This window comes from Lepidochelys olivacea, assembly GCF_965140295.1.
Source record: "Lepidochelys olivacea isolate rLepOli2 genome assembly, chromosome: 5".
NCBI lineage: Eukaryota > Metazoa > Chordata > Testudines > Cheloniidae > Lepidochelys > Lepidochelys olivacea.
Genome location: NC_140415.1, coordinates 41,649,297 through 41,665,568, shown reverse-complemented (window position 1 = coordinate 41,665,568; position 16,272 = coordinate 41,649,297). Strand labels below are relative to the sequence as shown.

The window sequence follows — 16,272 nt, the reverse complement described above, 5'->3', positions numbered from 1 at the left end:
CGTTGTCCCAAACCTGCTCTGTGATGTGATCCCACCAATCTGGGCCTGAGAAATGAGCACTGATGCAGTGATCCATCAATAACCTTGAATTGTGTTTTGTTATGTCCCTCAGCAGTCGCTCCTCAAATAAATCACCATATCCCCTGTTGTTGTGGTTCTTCCTGCAGCTTTACTCATAACCAGAGGATTATGCGTTCTGTATTTGCAAGGTTCATGACAATAGCGCAGAGCTCTGCAGGCTCCATGCTTCTGTCAGAGATGGCAGGCAGCTACAAGTACTATGTAGGCTTTTGGGATTTTTTAAAAAAAATAGCATAAAAATTATGGAATAGGGATGACATTATGGGATGGAGAAAGTTTAAATTAGATTAAATTTCAGGTAAAACTTCATAACCATAAGAACAGTAGAACAATAGAATAGACTACCTCAGGAGGTTTTGGAAGCTCCTTCACTAGAGATTTTCAAAAGGAGGCTGGAGAGCCATCTACCTTGGCTGGTTTAGCCACAACAAATCCTGCCTCTTGGCAAGGGGTTAGACTAGATGACCCTTGTGGTCCCTTCTAACCCTATTATTCTAAGTTACATGCTGGGAACTTGACTCAGCTTCCAGAGATCACTGGGTGAGCTATTTCTATCCCACCACAGGAGAAAACTTCCCAAAAGGCATCACGCTAGAATAGTGGTTCTCAACAATGGCTCCAGGTCCCGCTGCAGGGACCTGAGCAGGTTTCAGGGGGTCTGCCAAGCAGGGCCAGCATTAGACTCGCTGGGGCCCAGGGCAGAAAGCTGAAAAGCCACCACATGGGGCTGAAGCCGAAGCCTGAACAACCTAGCTTTGCAGGTCTTCTGGGGCATGGGGCCCGAGGCAATTGCCCTGTGTGCTACCCCCTAACGCTGGCCCTAGCTTTTATATGCAGAAAACCAACTGTTTTGGCACAAGTAGGTTGTAGTTTTTATAGCATGGGAGAAGGGGCTCAGAAAGAAAAATGTTGAGAACCCCTGAGCTAGACGGTAGCGGTTTGCAGGCTGGGATACCTATCCTCGGTGTAGGCGCTTTGCATCGACCCGAACGCTCCTGGGGAGTATGCGCAGCGCCGAAGCAAGCGGCCAAGCCTGCAGGTACAGGAGCTACCTGCTGACGGAGGCCACTGTACGCTAACCAGGTGCAAGTACTTGTCCAGGGTGGGGACAGGTACTTGTACCTGGGTGCTGTTTTAGGGTCATAGACACCACGTGACCTTTTGTCTCTCCATGGTATAATAAAAGAGCTAATATAGATTCAATTGAAAACCTTCTTGCTCGCTAACGTAACTCGCACCTGCCAAGGTGTGTAGCACAGGGGCGCGGGAACCATTTTTATAACGGGGGTGCGGATGATGGTCAGCGGAGCTGCCCCTCTCGCTCCTGGCTCCCTTCGCCCTTCCCAGCCTCACACGCTGGTCCCTCGCCCCCATCCCACCTCACGCGTCCCCGGCGCGCCCGGGGCGGGGCTCACCTTGCCGTTGGTCGGAGGCTCCTGGATGTAGATGTTGCTCATGCTGGCGGCGGGGGTGGGCTAGGGCTGAGGAGAGGGAGCGCCGCGAGGACGGACCCGGCTCCGCTTTCGCTCCAGTCCCGGCGCTGCGGAAGCCCCAACTAGCCCCGCCAACCTCCCGCCATGTTGGACTCCGGGATCCGGCGCTGCGGCGCGGGGGGAGGCAGCCGGGACGGGAGGCCGAGCGCGGAGCCGCCGGACAATCGCTGAGAAACGCGCCGCCTCCGTCGCGCCTCCTAATCCTGATGCTGACCCGGCTCCTCCGCTTCGCCCCGTCGCCGGGGTGATTTCACTCACCCCTCTTCTCCCTGTCTAATGGTGCGGCCCGGAGTGCGCTGCCCAAAGGCGTCCGGCCGGGAAGCGCCACCGCCTGTGTTCGGCTCAGCTCGGGGAGACGCTGCTGGGCCCTTGGCTCCATGGCGCTGCCAGGTGAGGGGCCCGTCCTGGCGGGGGGGAGCGGGCGCCCGAGGAGACCCTTGAGACACCTGGCGCGGGAGGCAAGGAAGGGAGCCTGGCTGCCCGGGGCCGTCGGCTCCCCGCAGTGGCAGTGCGGGCGCCCCATAGTGAAACATCCGGTCGCCCTTACTTGAAGGGGGCAGGACCCCTCCTGGGAGAGTGAGTAAAGAGCAGAGGGCGGAGGGGAAGGTGCCCCGCTCAGGCCAGGTGGGAGACCAGGCCAGGTGGGGCAATCCCAGAAAACGGTGCCCAGGGTGAGAACACAAAGTGAAGCTTTAAAAGAGCCAGAAAGTGGGGTCCCATACGAATGGGGACCGCGTATCAGCCTGGAGGAGAAGTGGTCACAAAACAAAACAGACTGAAGGAAAGAAACCCAGATTTCATGGTGTGGAAAAGTGGTTTTTATACTGATAGGTTAAGGTCAGAAAGGCTCATCATGATCATCTAGTCTGGCATGCACATTGCAAGCTACAGAATCTCACCCGCCCACTCCTGTAATAAACCCATAATCTGGCTAAATTACTGAACCCCTTGAATCATGATTTAAAGACTTCAAATTACAAAGAATCCACCATTTATAGTAGTGTGGCCCTACAAGTGGCCTGAGCCCCATGCTGCAGAGGAAGGTGAAAATCTGCAGTCTGGTGTCACAGAAACCTCCTTTCTGATCGCAAATATGGCAACCTGTTAGACCCTGAGTGTGTTCATGAAACACACCAGCTAGATAACTGGGGGGGGGAAATATGCTATAGTAACTCACAGCCCTCCCCATCTAATGGCCAATCTCTGGCTACTGGAGTGGAGATATTTGCTACTAGGAGTTGTAGATGGGCCACATGCCATTGTAGGCAATTTCATCATAGCATCCCCTCCATAAACTTATCAAGCTGTGTCTTGAAACCTTGCCTTCACTGCTTCCCTTGGAAAGCTATTCCAGAACCTCATTCTGATAGTTAGAAATCTTTGTTTAATTTCAAGCCTAAACTGGTTGATGGACAGATTATAGCCATTTGTTCTTGTATCATCATTAGCTCCTAATTTAAATAGTTCCTCTCCCTTTTTATTCCTCTGATGTGTTTATAGAGAGCAGTTGTATCTCCCCTCAGCCTTCATTTGGTTAGGCTAAACAAGTCAAGCTCCTTAAGAGTCTGTCTATGCAGCAAAGTATGTCCGTGCCAGCTGACTGAGGCTGCAAGGCTGTTTCATTGCTGTGTAGGTTTCTGGGCTCGGTCTGGAGCCCAGGTTCTAGGGCCCTGCAGGGCGGGAGGGTCCCAGAGCTTGGGCACCAGCCCAAGCCCAGAAGTCTGCACAGCAATGTAACAGTCCCACAGCCCAAACCCCCGAGCCCAAATTGGCTGTCGTGGGTCAGCCAGGGTTTTGGTTTTTTTTTGCTATGTGGACGTACCCTAAGTCTCCCCTTGGAAAGTATGTTCTTTGTTCCTCTGATCACCGTAGCAGCCTTTTTCCGCCCCTGTTCTGGTTTGAATTCATCTTTCTTAAGTATTACAGATGAGCTCTCACCAGTGGTTTGTAACTAGGTAATAACATTTCCTTATATCTACTGTAAATACCTTACCTGATGCATCCTGGGATTGCATTAGCTTTTTTGATGGCCACATCACATTGGTGGCTTATGGTCATCCTGTAACTGACCAAAACTCCAAGGTCGCTTTCCTCCTCTGTCATTTCCAACTGATATGTCCCCGGCTTATAGAAAAAAATCTTGTTGTTAGTTCCTAGGTGCATGAGCTTGCACTTTGCACTATTAAATTTCATCCTGTTGCTATTGTTACACAGGGTTTTCAGAACCCAAAGCAGTGATAACTTAACTGTTTCTTTGCAGGCGGTATCAGGAATAAATCAATGGGGACACAGCTCCTCCATCTGATCAATGATTGGCACAAACAAGAGTGTTTTTACCTAAAACTGCTTTTTTTATTAGGTCTCAAGCACATGTGCATGCACACACATGCTGTAGCAGTAGCTTCAGACCATACTAAACCTTTATATTTACCAAAGTTTAAGATGGTTTTGAGGAATCAACAGCCAGCCTTCCTGGGGCCCTTCTTCCATCTAGCTGCTGGAGATCTTAGGTGTCAGATCCTTGCCCAAAGAAAAAGCTTCCTCAGACTGATCCAAAGCATATTCTTTCACCTAATATTTTATAGCTAACTTTAAACAAAGCACATAACTTACAGTGACTCCTAGTGGGTCACCATAGTAACCCCTAAAGGGTCACCAATTCTCATAATTTCAGCAAACTACTCATTATCTCGTATCAAAGCATTTCTAGTCATAACAATAAAACGTACATGTCAGAGGCACTTAAAACCAAGGTCAGCTGTCCAAACATTCCTTCTATTTTCACTAACTCCCTGTTCCATCCTCCCATTCTTATTAGTAGAACTGCAAACATGCAGCTGCACGTCTTTGCCTCTCAGGGCCAAAATTATTCCTAGCTATGCCATGTGGGGTTTGTTTTTTCAGCTAGCAGTGACTGAACATACAAGATGGCTGATGGCAGTATTGTCAGATTCTGGGGTTACTGAAGGAATGTCAAATTCTGGGTAACACTGTTACTCCAGTTTCAAGATCAACCACCCTTCTTGTATGATGTTCCAGTGCTCCTCCATATTGGCAGTATCTCCCAACTTTGTGTCATCTGGAAATTTTATTAGCGCGCTCCCATTTTTTGTGCCAAGGTCATTAATAAAAATGTTGAATAAGATTGGTGTCAAGACTGATCCCTGAGGAACTCCACTAGTAACCTTCCCGCAGCCTGACAGTTCTTTTTTGCTATGGCCAGTTGTAGTCTCCCCTTTAACCAGTTCCTTATGCGTCTTTCAATTCTCATATTAATTCCTATCTTCTCCAGTCATGAGTTTCAAAAAGAGAGAGAGGCAGACACAGCATTTGGCTTCTTGGATGATCTTTCTTGATCATAGGCAAGGGAAGGAGATAATTCCGTACTAATTCTGCTGGGTCTCTCTGCATCACCACCAAATACACCGGACCCTCGGTAGAACGCGGGGTTCGGGATCCATGCATGGTACCGCGTTAACGCAGGGACCGTGCTATAGCAGGGGCCACGTTACCATGGATACCAATTTAAATATTTAAATTTGGGATCCATCACCGTGACCACGCTATATGCGAATCCGTGCTCTAGCGAGGGTCTGCTGTACTCCTATTACAGCCCAGTAAGTGTGGGGATGAACAGAAATATCCTGAAATGACTACAGTCCTTTCTCTCAAACCGAATCCAAAGGTTTGTTATGGGCAACTGTTTCTCCACCTCCATAGCCTCTGTCTGCAGTCAGTGTCTCACAAGGTTCAGTTATTTTTCTCACCTTATTCTATGTCTGTGAAACCATTGGGAATGCTGGTGACAATGTACAGGCTGAATTGCCAACAGTATATAGACGATACCCAGCTCTGCCTCTGCTTAATGTAGAGCATAAATAGCTCTGTATCCAAGCTTTCTCAGTATGGAAATAAAATTAGCTCTTAGTAGAAGAGCAGTTGAATAAAGGTGAAAGCTGAAACTCTTGGATGCAAGCTATCTGGACCTACTAATTTAAAAATGTCTGACTTTAATAGCTGCCGTCTAACATCCTCATGAGAGATCTTTATGGAAAGAGTGTAATCATCATATGAGATGACTAAATCATCTGGCTTATCCCCAAATACAGAAAAGAAATATTTGTCGAACAGTTTTGCCTTTTCTGCGTTATTATAATAATTCCACCAATTCCATTTAGTAATGGTCCAAAACCATTATTAGGGTTCTTTATGTTCTTATATACCTTTTAAAAACTCGTCCTTTTTGTACTTAACTCTGCTGGACTTAGATTTCTCCTTGTGTCCATTTGCTTCCCTTATCAATTGTCTACAATTCATAGCTTCTGATTTATATTCATTATTGCTAACTTCCCCTTTCTTTCATTTGTTATATATTGTTTTATCATCATTATTATTATTATTATTATTTTCTGTAGCCCCCTTCACTTCCCCTTTAAGCCAGGTCAGTTTTTTAACCAGTACAGTTTTTCTGGATTGTGTTATTGTGCCTTTTGGGGCATCTGGTAAAGTGTTCTTTAAAAATTCCCAAATACCATTCACATTTTTGTGATTAAATTCTTCCTCCCAGCTGATATGGCTCATAATTGTTTTCAGTTTTGTGAAATTTTCCTTTTTAAAGCACCAAGTGCATATATTACTGGTTTGGACTTTATTCTGCCTGCATGTAACAAATGTGATCAGATCATAATCACTTGTACCTAAGCTACCACTAATTTTTAGTTCTGTGATGAATTCCTCTTCATCTGTAAAGAGGAGATCTAATGTAGAATTTGCCCATGTTGAATGCAATACTTTTTGAGTTAGGAAATTGTCATCTAGAATATTTAGAAATTCTGAGGATGTGTTAATACTGACAGCGTGTGCCCTCTGTATGTCACTCAAACTTAAGGCCCCCATGATCATACAACTTTTTTTCCTAGATATTATAGATATGTATTTAACAAGCAGGTCACCCTCTTCCTTAGTGTGATTTGGTGGTCTGTAGCAGACACTAACTAAAAGCATAAAATGAGGGTATATTTAGGACATTGACTCTGAATGCTTATGGATCACTTTCTTCTGAGTTCTCATTGTCTTGGAAACAGATAATGTCATTTTTGACAGAGTGCCACTACTCTTTCCCTTTTACCCGCTTGATATTTCTTAAATAAATTATAACCATTGATATTTGCAGTCCAATTATGCAAATATTCCCATCAGGTTTCTGGCACCAACTGGATCAAATTTTTGCTCATAAATGAGCAATTTCAGGTTCCTAGCATTGGCGTATACATAATTAAAGATTTTTTTTTTCTCTTCTTGTCCTTTGGTTCCTTGATTATTTGTGTTCACAGCATATCAGATTTGTACTAAATGAATGCCCATTTCTTCCCTCTTCTTGTTCTCTCCTTTTGTTATTAGTTTAACGCCCCCCCTAACTACTGTAGCCAGCCTGTCCCTGAGAAAAATGGTTCCCTTTCTACTGAGATGAAGGCAATCCAAACTGTACAGCCAATTCTCCCCATAAGTGGACCAATATTCTACAAAGTCAAAACCCTACACCCCCACCACTTACCTAGCCAGAGGTTCACTTTCAGAATCTTTTGACTTCTTGGAGATCCTCCATGTCCTTTGGTGAAGGAAGACGGAAGATCACTTGGACATTCTCCTTCTTCAGCTCCGTTCTGAGTTCCCTGAAGTCCTCTATTATCTGTGAGAGATTGCACAGTACAGTGGCATTAGGGCTGATGTAGACTATCACCAGTGGATCCTTATCCACCAACTTCAGAAGCCTATCCAATCTTAGTGTGACATGATATTTCTTGGCTCTGGGAAAGCAGCATGCCGTCTTTTGTCTGTCAGTCCTTGGCAGAATGTCCTTTCTGTTCTTCTTGTTGTAGAATCCCCACAAACATCATCAATCTTCCTTGGCCAGTTGAAGATCTCCTTGTGGGCAAGCTTGATTTTGTTACAGGTTGGGCCAAGCACACATCCACAGGTGTGTCCTGTACATCTCTCTGTTCCATAGACCAGCCAGATCTTCAGAGAGATCTTCCACAGTTTCCACATTAAGGACCTGGTATCAATGGGAAACTTCTAGCTGTGTGGAATTCCTCCTAGGTCCACTTCTCTCTGGTGGCTGCAGCCTACCCATCTTTGTCGGTCTCCAACTGTGTAGAAAGCCACCTTGACTTCTGCCTTTGGTCATTAAGAACTGCTATGCCTTGCTGACTTCCTCTCTCTGACTCTTTGGTGGCCAGTTTGTCTCTTCCAGGAAGCTGAGGTACTGATGTTTCCTGAACTTAGTTGTCTAGGAACTCCTCAGCTTCTCTGATTCTCAGTAGTATCTCTACTTGCCCTTCTAATATAATATTTTTTTTCTCCAGCATGGCCACCAACTTGCACTTCATGCACAAGAAGTTCCAGCTTCAGGCAGGAAAGAAAATATGGCACATCCATTGTAGGTTACCCCCACTGTTCTGGCTACCCTGGTTACCCTGGCCACTGCGCAATCAAATATAGATCTGGACCTGGAAGGAAATTCTCTGTCCCCCTCTGAACTCCTCCCAAAACCATCATGTTAGCTACCTCTGTTCACAGCTCTTGAGTTCACCTAGCAAGTGACTTTTTATACCAAGTCTCCCTGCTTAGCTCAGCTCAGCCGCACCCATCGCTACCAGGGAGTATTTAACTACTGAGACATCAAACAGCAGGGCTGATCAAAGGTAAAAGGGTCAGAGCCACATGGCCCTTACCAAGACATCAGCAAACAGAGCTGTCTCAGCTGATTACTCAGGGGCCCATGGCCAGCGGCCAGCAATGCAGCCCATACACAAAGAACAAACAAGGATGAGAGACTGCCGCCTCCTCAGCAGTCTGTTCCCTCTCTGCCATCCCTAAGTCCTGTGGTCTTGCAGCTTGCTGCATCTCACCATCCTTCCAGGCAAGTGTCGCACTTCTGAAGACCTCAACTAGTGCACTGAAGTGGGAATCCTCCTGCTGAATTTAGGGAGTCTGAAAAAGATGTGTGTTAGGGAGGAAATGAGACTGGCAGAAAACTCTGCTTCATAATATGTATGTGTCCTGTATTGCATAACTTGTCAGTGTCCTTTAATACACTGGGAAATTAGCTTTCTAGAACTCTTACATGTGGGTTTGATGGGTCCTTGGTGTTCTGCAGAGCTTTCTGAAGACAATGAGCATTCCCACAAGCCAAAGATAGCTTGATAGGAGCTGATGTACTATTTTGAAGTTCCCATTTAAAATCTGGTTATTTTTATTTTATTATTTTTATGATGTAATATCATTAATCTCTTGTCCTGTTAACTTAGAATTAGTTAAAGGGTCTAATTCAGCCTCAAACCTCATGTACCAATTTTGAGGCCACTATTTATTTTTCCATGGGGGGGGGGAAGTAGGAGGGGAATTTAAAGGGGAGAATCAGTTTACAGTTGCAACCTTAACTATGAAGTGCCAGCAGCTGCTCCATAATGAAGTCATGTCATGTCAGTGTAAGCAAAGAAGAAACGGGCTGTCGGCTTGTTTACTGTAAGATCCTTGGGACAAAGGGACTATCTTTCTGTTCTGTATTTGAAAAGCACCTAATACGGTGAAGTCCTGGTCCATGACTAGGGCTCCTAGACACTAGGGTAATATTAGTGATATATAATAATAAAATGCGGGAGAGGTTGTTTTTTAATGTCAAGAATTTTGTATATGTAATTGCAACTTAAGTCTGCAGAAGTATTCTGTTATTAATAAAGAGCCTTGAATCTCTTCTGGTGGATTTTCAACTCAAGCAGCCACAACAAAAGAATCAGAAAAATACACAAATTATATTATTATGCAACTTTAACATCACTTTCAGAAGGCTAAATTCTTCAGATTTTTTTGTACAGAATATCCTATCGTAGGAAGAATTCTCAGTGTCTGATTTCTGACTTTACCTGAAGTGTGCTTGTTTCTACCCTCTTTAATTTTTTTACATCCTAGCTTATTGCTTTACAAAGGATATAGCATATTCTACTGTAGTACCACTAATGAAACTATTTCTGAGTTACTAAATTAAGATATCAAAAACAAAATATTAAAAGTAGGGCTGTCGATTAATTGCAGTTAATGCACGTGATTAACTCAAAAAAATTAATCGCGATTAAAATAAATTATCATAGTTTTAATCTCACTGTTAATAGAATACCAATTGAAATTTATTACATATTTTGGATGTTTTTCTATATTTTCAAATATATTGATTTCAATTACAACAAAGTGTACAGAGCTCACTTTTTATTATTTTTTCTATTACAAATATTTGCTCTGTAAAAATGATAAACAAAAGAAATACTATTTTTCAATTCACCTCATACAAGTACTGTAATGCAATCTGTTTATCATGAGAATATAGCTTACAAATGTAGATTGTTGTTGTTGTTGTTTTTACATAACTGCACTCAAAAACAAAACAATGAAAAACTTCAGAGTCTACAATCCACTCAGTCCTACTTCTTGTTCAGCCAATCACTACGACAAACAAGTTAGTTTATGTTTATAGGGGATAATGCTGCCTGCTTCTTATTTACAATGTCATCTGAAAGGGAAAACAGGCTTTCACATGGCACTTTTGTAGCTGGCATTGCAAGGTATTTACGTGCCAGGTATGCTAACCATTTGTATGCCCCCTTCATGCTTCAGCCACCTTTCCAGAGGACATACTTCCATGCTGAAGGTGCTCGTTAAAAAAATCTGTTAATTACATTTGTGACTGAACTCCTTGGGGGAGAATTGTATGTCTCCTGCTCTATTTTACCTGCATTCTGCCATATATTTCATGTTATAGGAGTCTCGGATGATGACCCAGCACATGTTGTTAGTTTTAAGAACACTTTCACTGCAGATTTGACAAAACGCAAAGAAGGTAGCAATGTGAAATTTCTAAAGATAGCTACAGCACTTGACCTAAAATTTAAGACTCTGAAGTGCCTTCCAAAATCTGAGAAAGATGAGGTGAGGAGCATGCTTTCAGAAGTCTTAAAAGAGCAACACTCCAATGCGGAAACTACAGAACCCGAACAACCAAAAAAGAAAATCAACCTTCTGCTGGTGGCATCTGAGTCAGATGATGAAAATGAACATGCATTGGTCCGCACTGCTATGGATCGTTATCGAGCAGAACCCATCAACAGCATGGATGCATGTCCTCTGGAATGATGGTCGAAGCATGAAGGGACATATGAATCTTTAGAGCATCTGGCACGTAAATATCTTGCTACACGGATTACGACCGTGCCCTGTGAACTCCTGTTCTCATTTTCAGGTGACATTGTAAACAAGCCGGCAGCATTATCTCCTGCAAATGTAAACAAACTTGTTTGTCTGAGCTGTTTGCTGAACAAGAAGTAGGACTGAGTGGATTTGTAGGCTCTAAAGTTTTACATTGTTTTATTTTTGCATGCAGTTTTGGGTTTTTTTGTACATAATTCTACATTTGTAAGTTCAATTTAAAGAGATTGCACTACAGTACTAGTATTAGGTGAACTGAAAAATACAATTTCTTTTGTTTTTTACAGTGCACATATTTGTAATCAAATATAAAGTGAGCACTGTACACTTTGTATTATGTGTTATAATTGAAATAAGTATATTTGAAAATGTAGAAAACATCCAAAAATATTTAAATAAATGGTATTCTGTTATTGTTTAACATTGCGATGAATTATTTTAATCACTTGATAGCTTAGGGAAATCCCATGGGTAAGCAGGTACAGAACTCAAAACCTGGTATATGGAGTAAAAATTTGCTTTTAATTAGGGCTATTTCCCTTTTTTATTTGTTGTTCCTGGTTTAGTTTGTGTATTTCTCTCCTTGGATCCAAATTCCATCTTCTTAACAATTCTCTTCTAGAACTTTTTTTAGACTTTCCAGTGAAAACTCTGTAGGAGGAAGGAAAAGCAGGTAGGAAAGCATTTTTATTTTGAGTTTCTGTAACTTTGGTATTATTTTGTCTCAAGTGTGTTTTAGAGGAGCGCATAAAAATTCTCTTCTGATTTGTTAAGAGGAAAGGAGAGATTCTCTAATAAAGCTGACAAGCTTTTTGTACCAATTATATCTAATAAAATTTCAGATCTCTTTTTATATACGAAAACATGCTCACATTAAGTATCCAACAAAAGAGTTAAGATCATTTCAGTAGCATTTTTGAACATTGTTTATAAACTAATTTCTCAATTCAGAGATTGTCTCAATGGTCCTTGACAGAATTAGTTAGTAATAGTATTGTTCTTGGTACAATGTGTAGTTTATTGTCTATTTTTGTCTATAAACTAGAATATCTGCAGGTTACAGTACAAACAATGAATACTGCTCAAATGAATATATTATTGGACGGATTTTGTATTTTTTCTCTTTTTTGATGACTAAATATCTTTTCAAGTCTAAATATCAAACCTCATTATGTTGTACTCACATAGAGAAAGCACATAGACCTTAGACTGAAAGGAACCTGGAATTAATAAACAAATTACTTAATGAAGTACTGTTTCTCTATTTTCAGTCCCTCTAATGGGATATACTTGAATAAAAAAACCTAAGTGCAATGCCAAATTCAACCAGCGGGCATCATCTTTATATTCTTGAGATATAATCAGTTTGGGTAGAATCGGTTTTGGCCTATGCCCTGGCTTTGATCAATATGTATGACTTCAGTTGGTGTCAGTGGAAAATGTGTTACACATACTTTTTGAGGGTGCATTTAATAAATTAAATGAATGGAAATTTAAGACGTTGAATGGAAATTTTCATCCGCTGTTTTTTTTTACTCTAGGCACCTGTTCAGTTGGAGCTGAATAGAAACCACAAACAGTAATTAATGTCATTCAGAATTGAACCACTTCACTAGTGAAGTGGCATCCTTAGAACTGAAAGGTTCTATATCTCTAGCTTTGGCAGAATTTTGAATTTTTTTAAAATAGTTTCTACAGGTATTGATGTTTCGTGGGTTTTTTAAAGCAATTTTTCTGTTTTCATTGACTTAAATTTTAAAGTGGTGGGAAATTATGGGGATCAGACCATTTTTTTAATAACAGTAGGCATTGAGATTCAGAAAGTTAAAGCTTTATAACTGTAAAAACACAAATTGTCAACATCACTTGCCAAAATATACAAAGTAAATAGCCTTAAATCAAATTCTAGTAAGCTGTCAGGCAGCATTTTTCTTTGCCTGTCTGCAAATTTCAGCTGTTATAAATGGAAATATTTTTCATCAGCTTGTGTATAATGAAATTGATGTTGACCAATAAAATCTGATCCTTCCAAACCTGTTTCTGTTTCTAGTCCCCTGAGATGTTCAGTGTCCATTGTGGTTTAACTTAACATAGATATCTACCAAATCTGTAAGAAGGGATTTGTGATGCAACAGCTTCTTTAGAGCCAGTGTAATTGTTCTTATAGATTCTTTATTGTGCCAATAATTCTTGTGTTAGTAACAGCTTTGTAGGCCTATTCCCTAACATAATAGGACTTTAAATCTGCAGAAGTATCATTATGGTGCCCTATGTCAATTCAATGTCAAATTAATCCTCTAAAAACTGTTTTGAGTCAGAATTGAATTGCCCCTGTTAAAATAGAAATCCTGAAAAAACAAAGTGGTGCCATTATAATGGGGTGAGGGAGTGGTGTTAGGAGGAAAGCTTGGGAACAAATGGTACATGTTCAGTTTTTTTCTTAGAAAATATGACCACCTTCCTGTGGAAGGAGTTGTTCAGCTAATACACTCCAGATATTGGACAGGATATCTCTCAGGGCTTGTCTACACTGCAACATTGCCGACAAAACTTTCGTCTTTCATGGGTACTTAAAAAAGCCCCCCCTCCCCGCGAAAGACAAAAGTTTTGCTGACGCAAGTTGCAGTGAGAAGTGAGTTTTAGCCCGCAAAAGCTTATGCCCAAATAAATTTGTTAGTCTCTAAGGTGCCACAAGGACTCCTCGTTGTTTTCGCTGATACAGACTAACATGGCCACCACTCTGAAATATGTCAGTTCAGTTACCTCATGAAAATACTGAGGGCTTGTCTACGCTACGCAGCTTTTGCGACAAGGCTGTGTCGACACAGCCTTGTCACTAAAAGTCAGTGTGTATGAACGCTCTCTGTCAATATTTTGTCTGCACTTTTGCTGACAAAATGCTTCCAGCCCCGCAAGTGGTGTTAGCTTTGTCGTCAGGAGATGCCGACAAAGCCGCTTTCACACTGCAACCTGCGTCGGTGTAGGTGAAGTCCTGCTGTATAAGCTGGTGTTATGCTGGGAGGAAGTGTGAAGGTTCAGTAGTGTAACTGACAACTGTATAAGTTATGATAACAGAATGTTGTACTTCTGAAGTTGGCATAAGTTCTCTGGAGAGAAGACTCAATGTAACCCATGCTGACCATGTCTCCATATATAGAGGTTTATGAGTTGTGTATTGTCTGTGAACTAAGGGACCTAGTCTCTTTTAGTTCGAGCAGTAGAGTTTTTTTATGCTTTTAGATTCTGAGATTCTATGTTCAGTCCATGCAGATGTGTATGAAAACTTGAATTATTATGCATCTTTAATGCTTAGGTTGAGCTTTCCTGGCCAGGGGGAATGTGTAACCCATGCTAACAGATAACACAGCTTTTATTTTGATACAACATTCCTAGTTGAATTGTTCATAAGGACTGAATCCCAGAAGGCTGGATCCTCAATCTGGAGCCATTATTTGCTTGAACTAAAGGAGTAGAGACCAGATTTTTAAAGGTAATTAGGCATCTAACTTGCATAGATATCAAACTACCTTTAAAAATCTGTCCGTAGTTCCATTAGCTGAAAGCCAGTAGCAGACTCCTAAACCCCTATGAACTGATTGCTGTAGTGGAACCCATGTGCCGACATATGGTATAAGTAAGACATAAGTAATATATTTATTAGAGATGGTGGTTCAGGACACACTGAAGAGTGTTTTCAACAACACCATAGGTGAATGTGAAAGTGGGAAGGAATGCCAGAGACTTTTTTTCTTTCTACTCCCCACTCCTCTTTTCATGCTTTGAAGAATTTAGGTGGGTGGAGTATGTCCTGAGGCAATCTTAACTATAAGGGCTTTTTTTTTTTTTTTATTAATTTTTTTTTTCTCCTTCTGTCTGTATACTCCATTCTTCACTTCCGGTGTTTTTGTTGTTTGCCCCTCATCACCACTGTTTCAGAACCCATTTAATCCTAGCATTGAACTGATATGAATATAAAGGTATGTCTACACTGCAATGAAAAGTCCACAGCTGGCCTGTGCCAGCTGACTTGGGCTCTCTGGGTTGGGGCTTCAGGGCTGTTTAATTGCAAAGTAGACTTCTGGGACCTTCCCAACTCTCAGGGTCCCAGAGCTTGGGCTCCAGCCTGAGCCCTCAAGGCTACATGGTAGTAAAAACAGCCCTTCAGCCGGAGCCCCACGAGCCTGGCATGGGCCAGCCGCGGGTGTCTAATTGCAGTGTAGATATATCATAAAAGGTTCCTATCCCTGTTCCCCAAAATCTGCCCTCTTTTCTCATCTCCAGCCCCAATCGATCTTTTCTCCCAGTCTTCCCCCATCTTCATTCTCTGCATTTTTCTCCCTCCAATTCTTACACCTACAAGTTCTTCTTGCAGCACTCTACTTCTTCTCTCCCTCACTTCTCTTGTCCTCCTGATGAGACCCAGAGTGGATTGAAAGTAGTTTGTCGTTTCTCAGTGGGTGTGGATGGTCACAACTATTTGATGTAACTTTAAATATTCTATTCCCCCGATAGTTCATAATTTAATACAATACTGATGTGTAAAAATTCATCTTATAGATTCAAATAATAAAGTCTTCTTTAGCATATACATCATTAATGTATGAGTATGTTGAAAGAATTCATAAGTACATCTGTGGGACAGAGTTAAGTTTGTTTATTGGAATGCAAAAGGTGAATTTTCACACATAAGTATTGTAGTTAAACAAATGTATGAACTATCGGGAGAATGGGAAGTTAATTTAAATTTTCTTAAACTAGTTCTCACCATATTCTTTTAGCTTGGGGGAAGTAATTTTAATTTTCTCAAATATATTCATTAAAAAGGATTACTTGTTAATTCCATAAGATGGTGTTGTGGAGGATTCTTGCCTCCACCCCTGATGTAGTTAGTAGCACCTTAACAAGTTATAATAACATAAGGAGATATATTATGGATATAGTAATACACAATTCAACAGGTAATACTCTGCTTTAATCTTCCAAAGTTATTTTAAAATTTATTTGTAGGGCTAGCTGTTGCTAAGGTATTGATTTACTGACTACTTACTTTTTTACAATTTGTGTTAGGACTGTCAAGTGATTAAAAAAAAATTAATCGCAATTTGTTGCGCAGTTAAACAATAATAGAATACCATTTATTTAAATATTTTGGGATGTTTTCTACATTTTCAAATATATTGATTTCAATTTATAACACATAATACAAAGTGTACAGTGCTCACTTTATATTCGATTACAAATATTTGCACTGTAAAAAACAAAAGAAATTGTATTTTTCAGTTCACCTAATATAAGTACTGTAGTGCAGTCTCTTTATCATGAAAGTTGAACTTACAAATGTAGAATTATGCACAAAAAAAACTGCACTCAAAAATAAAACAATGTAAAACTTTAGAGCCTACAAATCCACTCAGTCCTACTTCTTGTTCAGCCAATCGCT

The 16,272-nt window shown here is 41.4% G+C and overlaps 2 protein-coding genes across 2 annotated transcripts in view; one reads left to right on the top strand and one right to left on the bottom strand.

Annotated features, from left to right (window-relative positions):
• The window catches only part of CWC27 (CWC27 spliceosome associated cyclophilin), a 228,923-nt gene extending 227,247 nt beyond the window's left edge, over positions 1-1,676 (bottom strand). The window contains exon 1 of the mRNA XM_084628358.1: positions 1,497-1,676. Within this exon, the coding sequence (XP_084484484.1) occupies positions 1,497-1,538 (42 nt within the window). The 5' untranslated portion in view covers positions 1,539-1,676. The remainder of the gene's footprint in view (positions 1-1,496) is intronic.
• A 147-nt stretch (positions 1,677-1,823) lies between these two features.
• SREK1IP1 (SREK1 interacting protein 1) overlaps positions 1,824-16,272 on the top strand; it is a 31,311-nt gene continuing 16,862 nt past the window's right edge. Inside the window, 1 exon segment of the mRNA XM_084628361.1 lies at positions 1,824-1,964. Within this exon segment, the coding sequence (XP_084484487.1) occupies positions 1,952-1,964 (13 nt within the window). The 5' untranslated portion in view covers positions 1,824-1,951.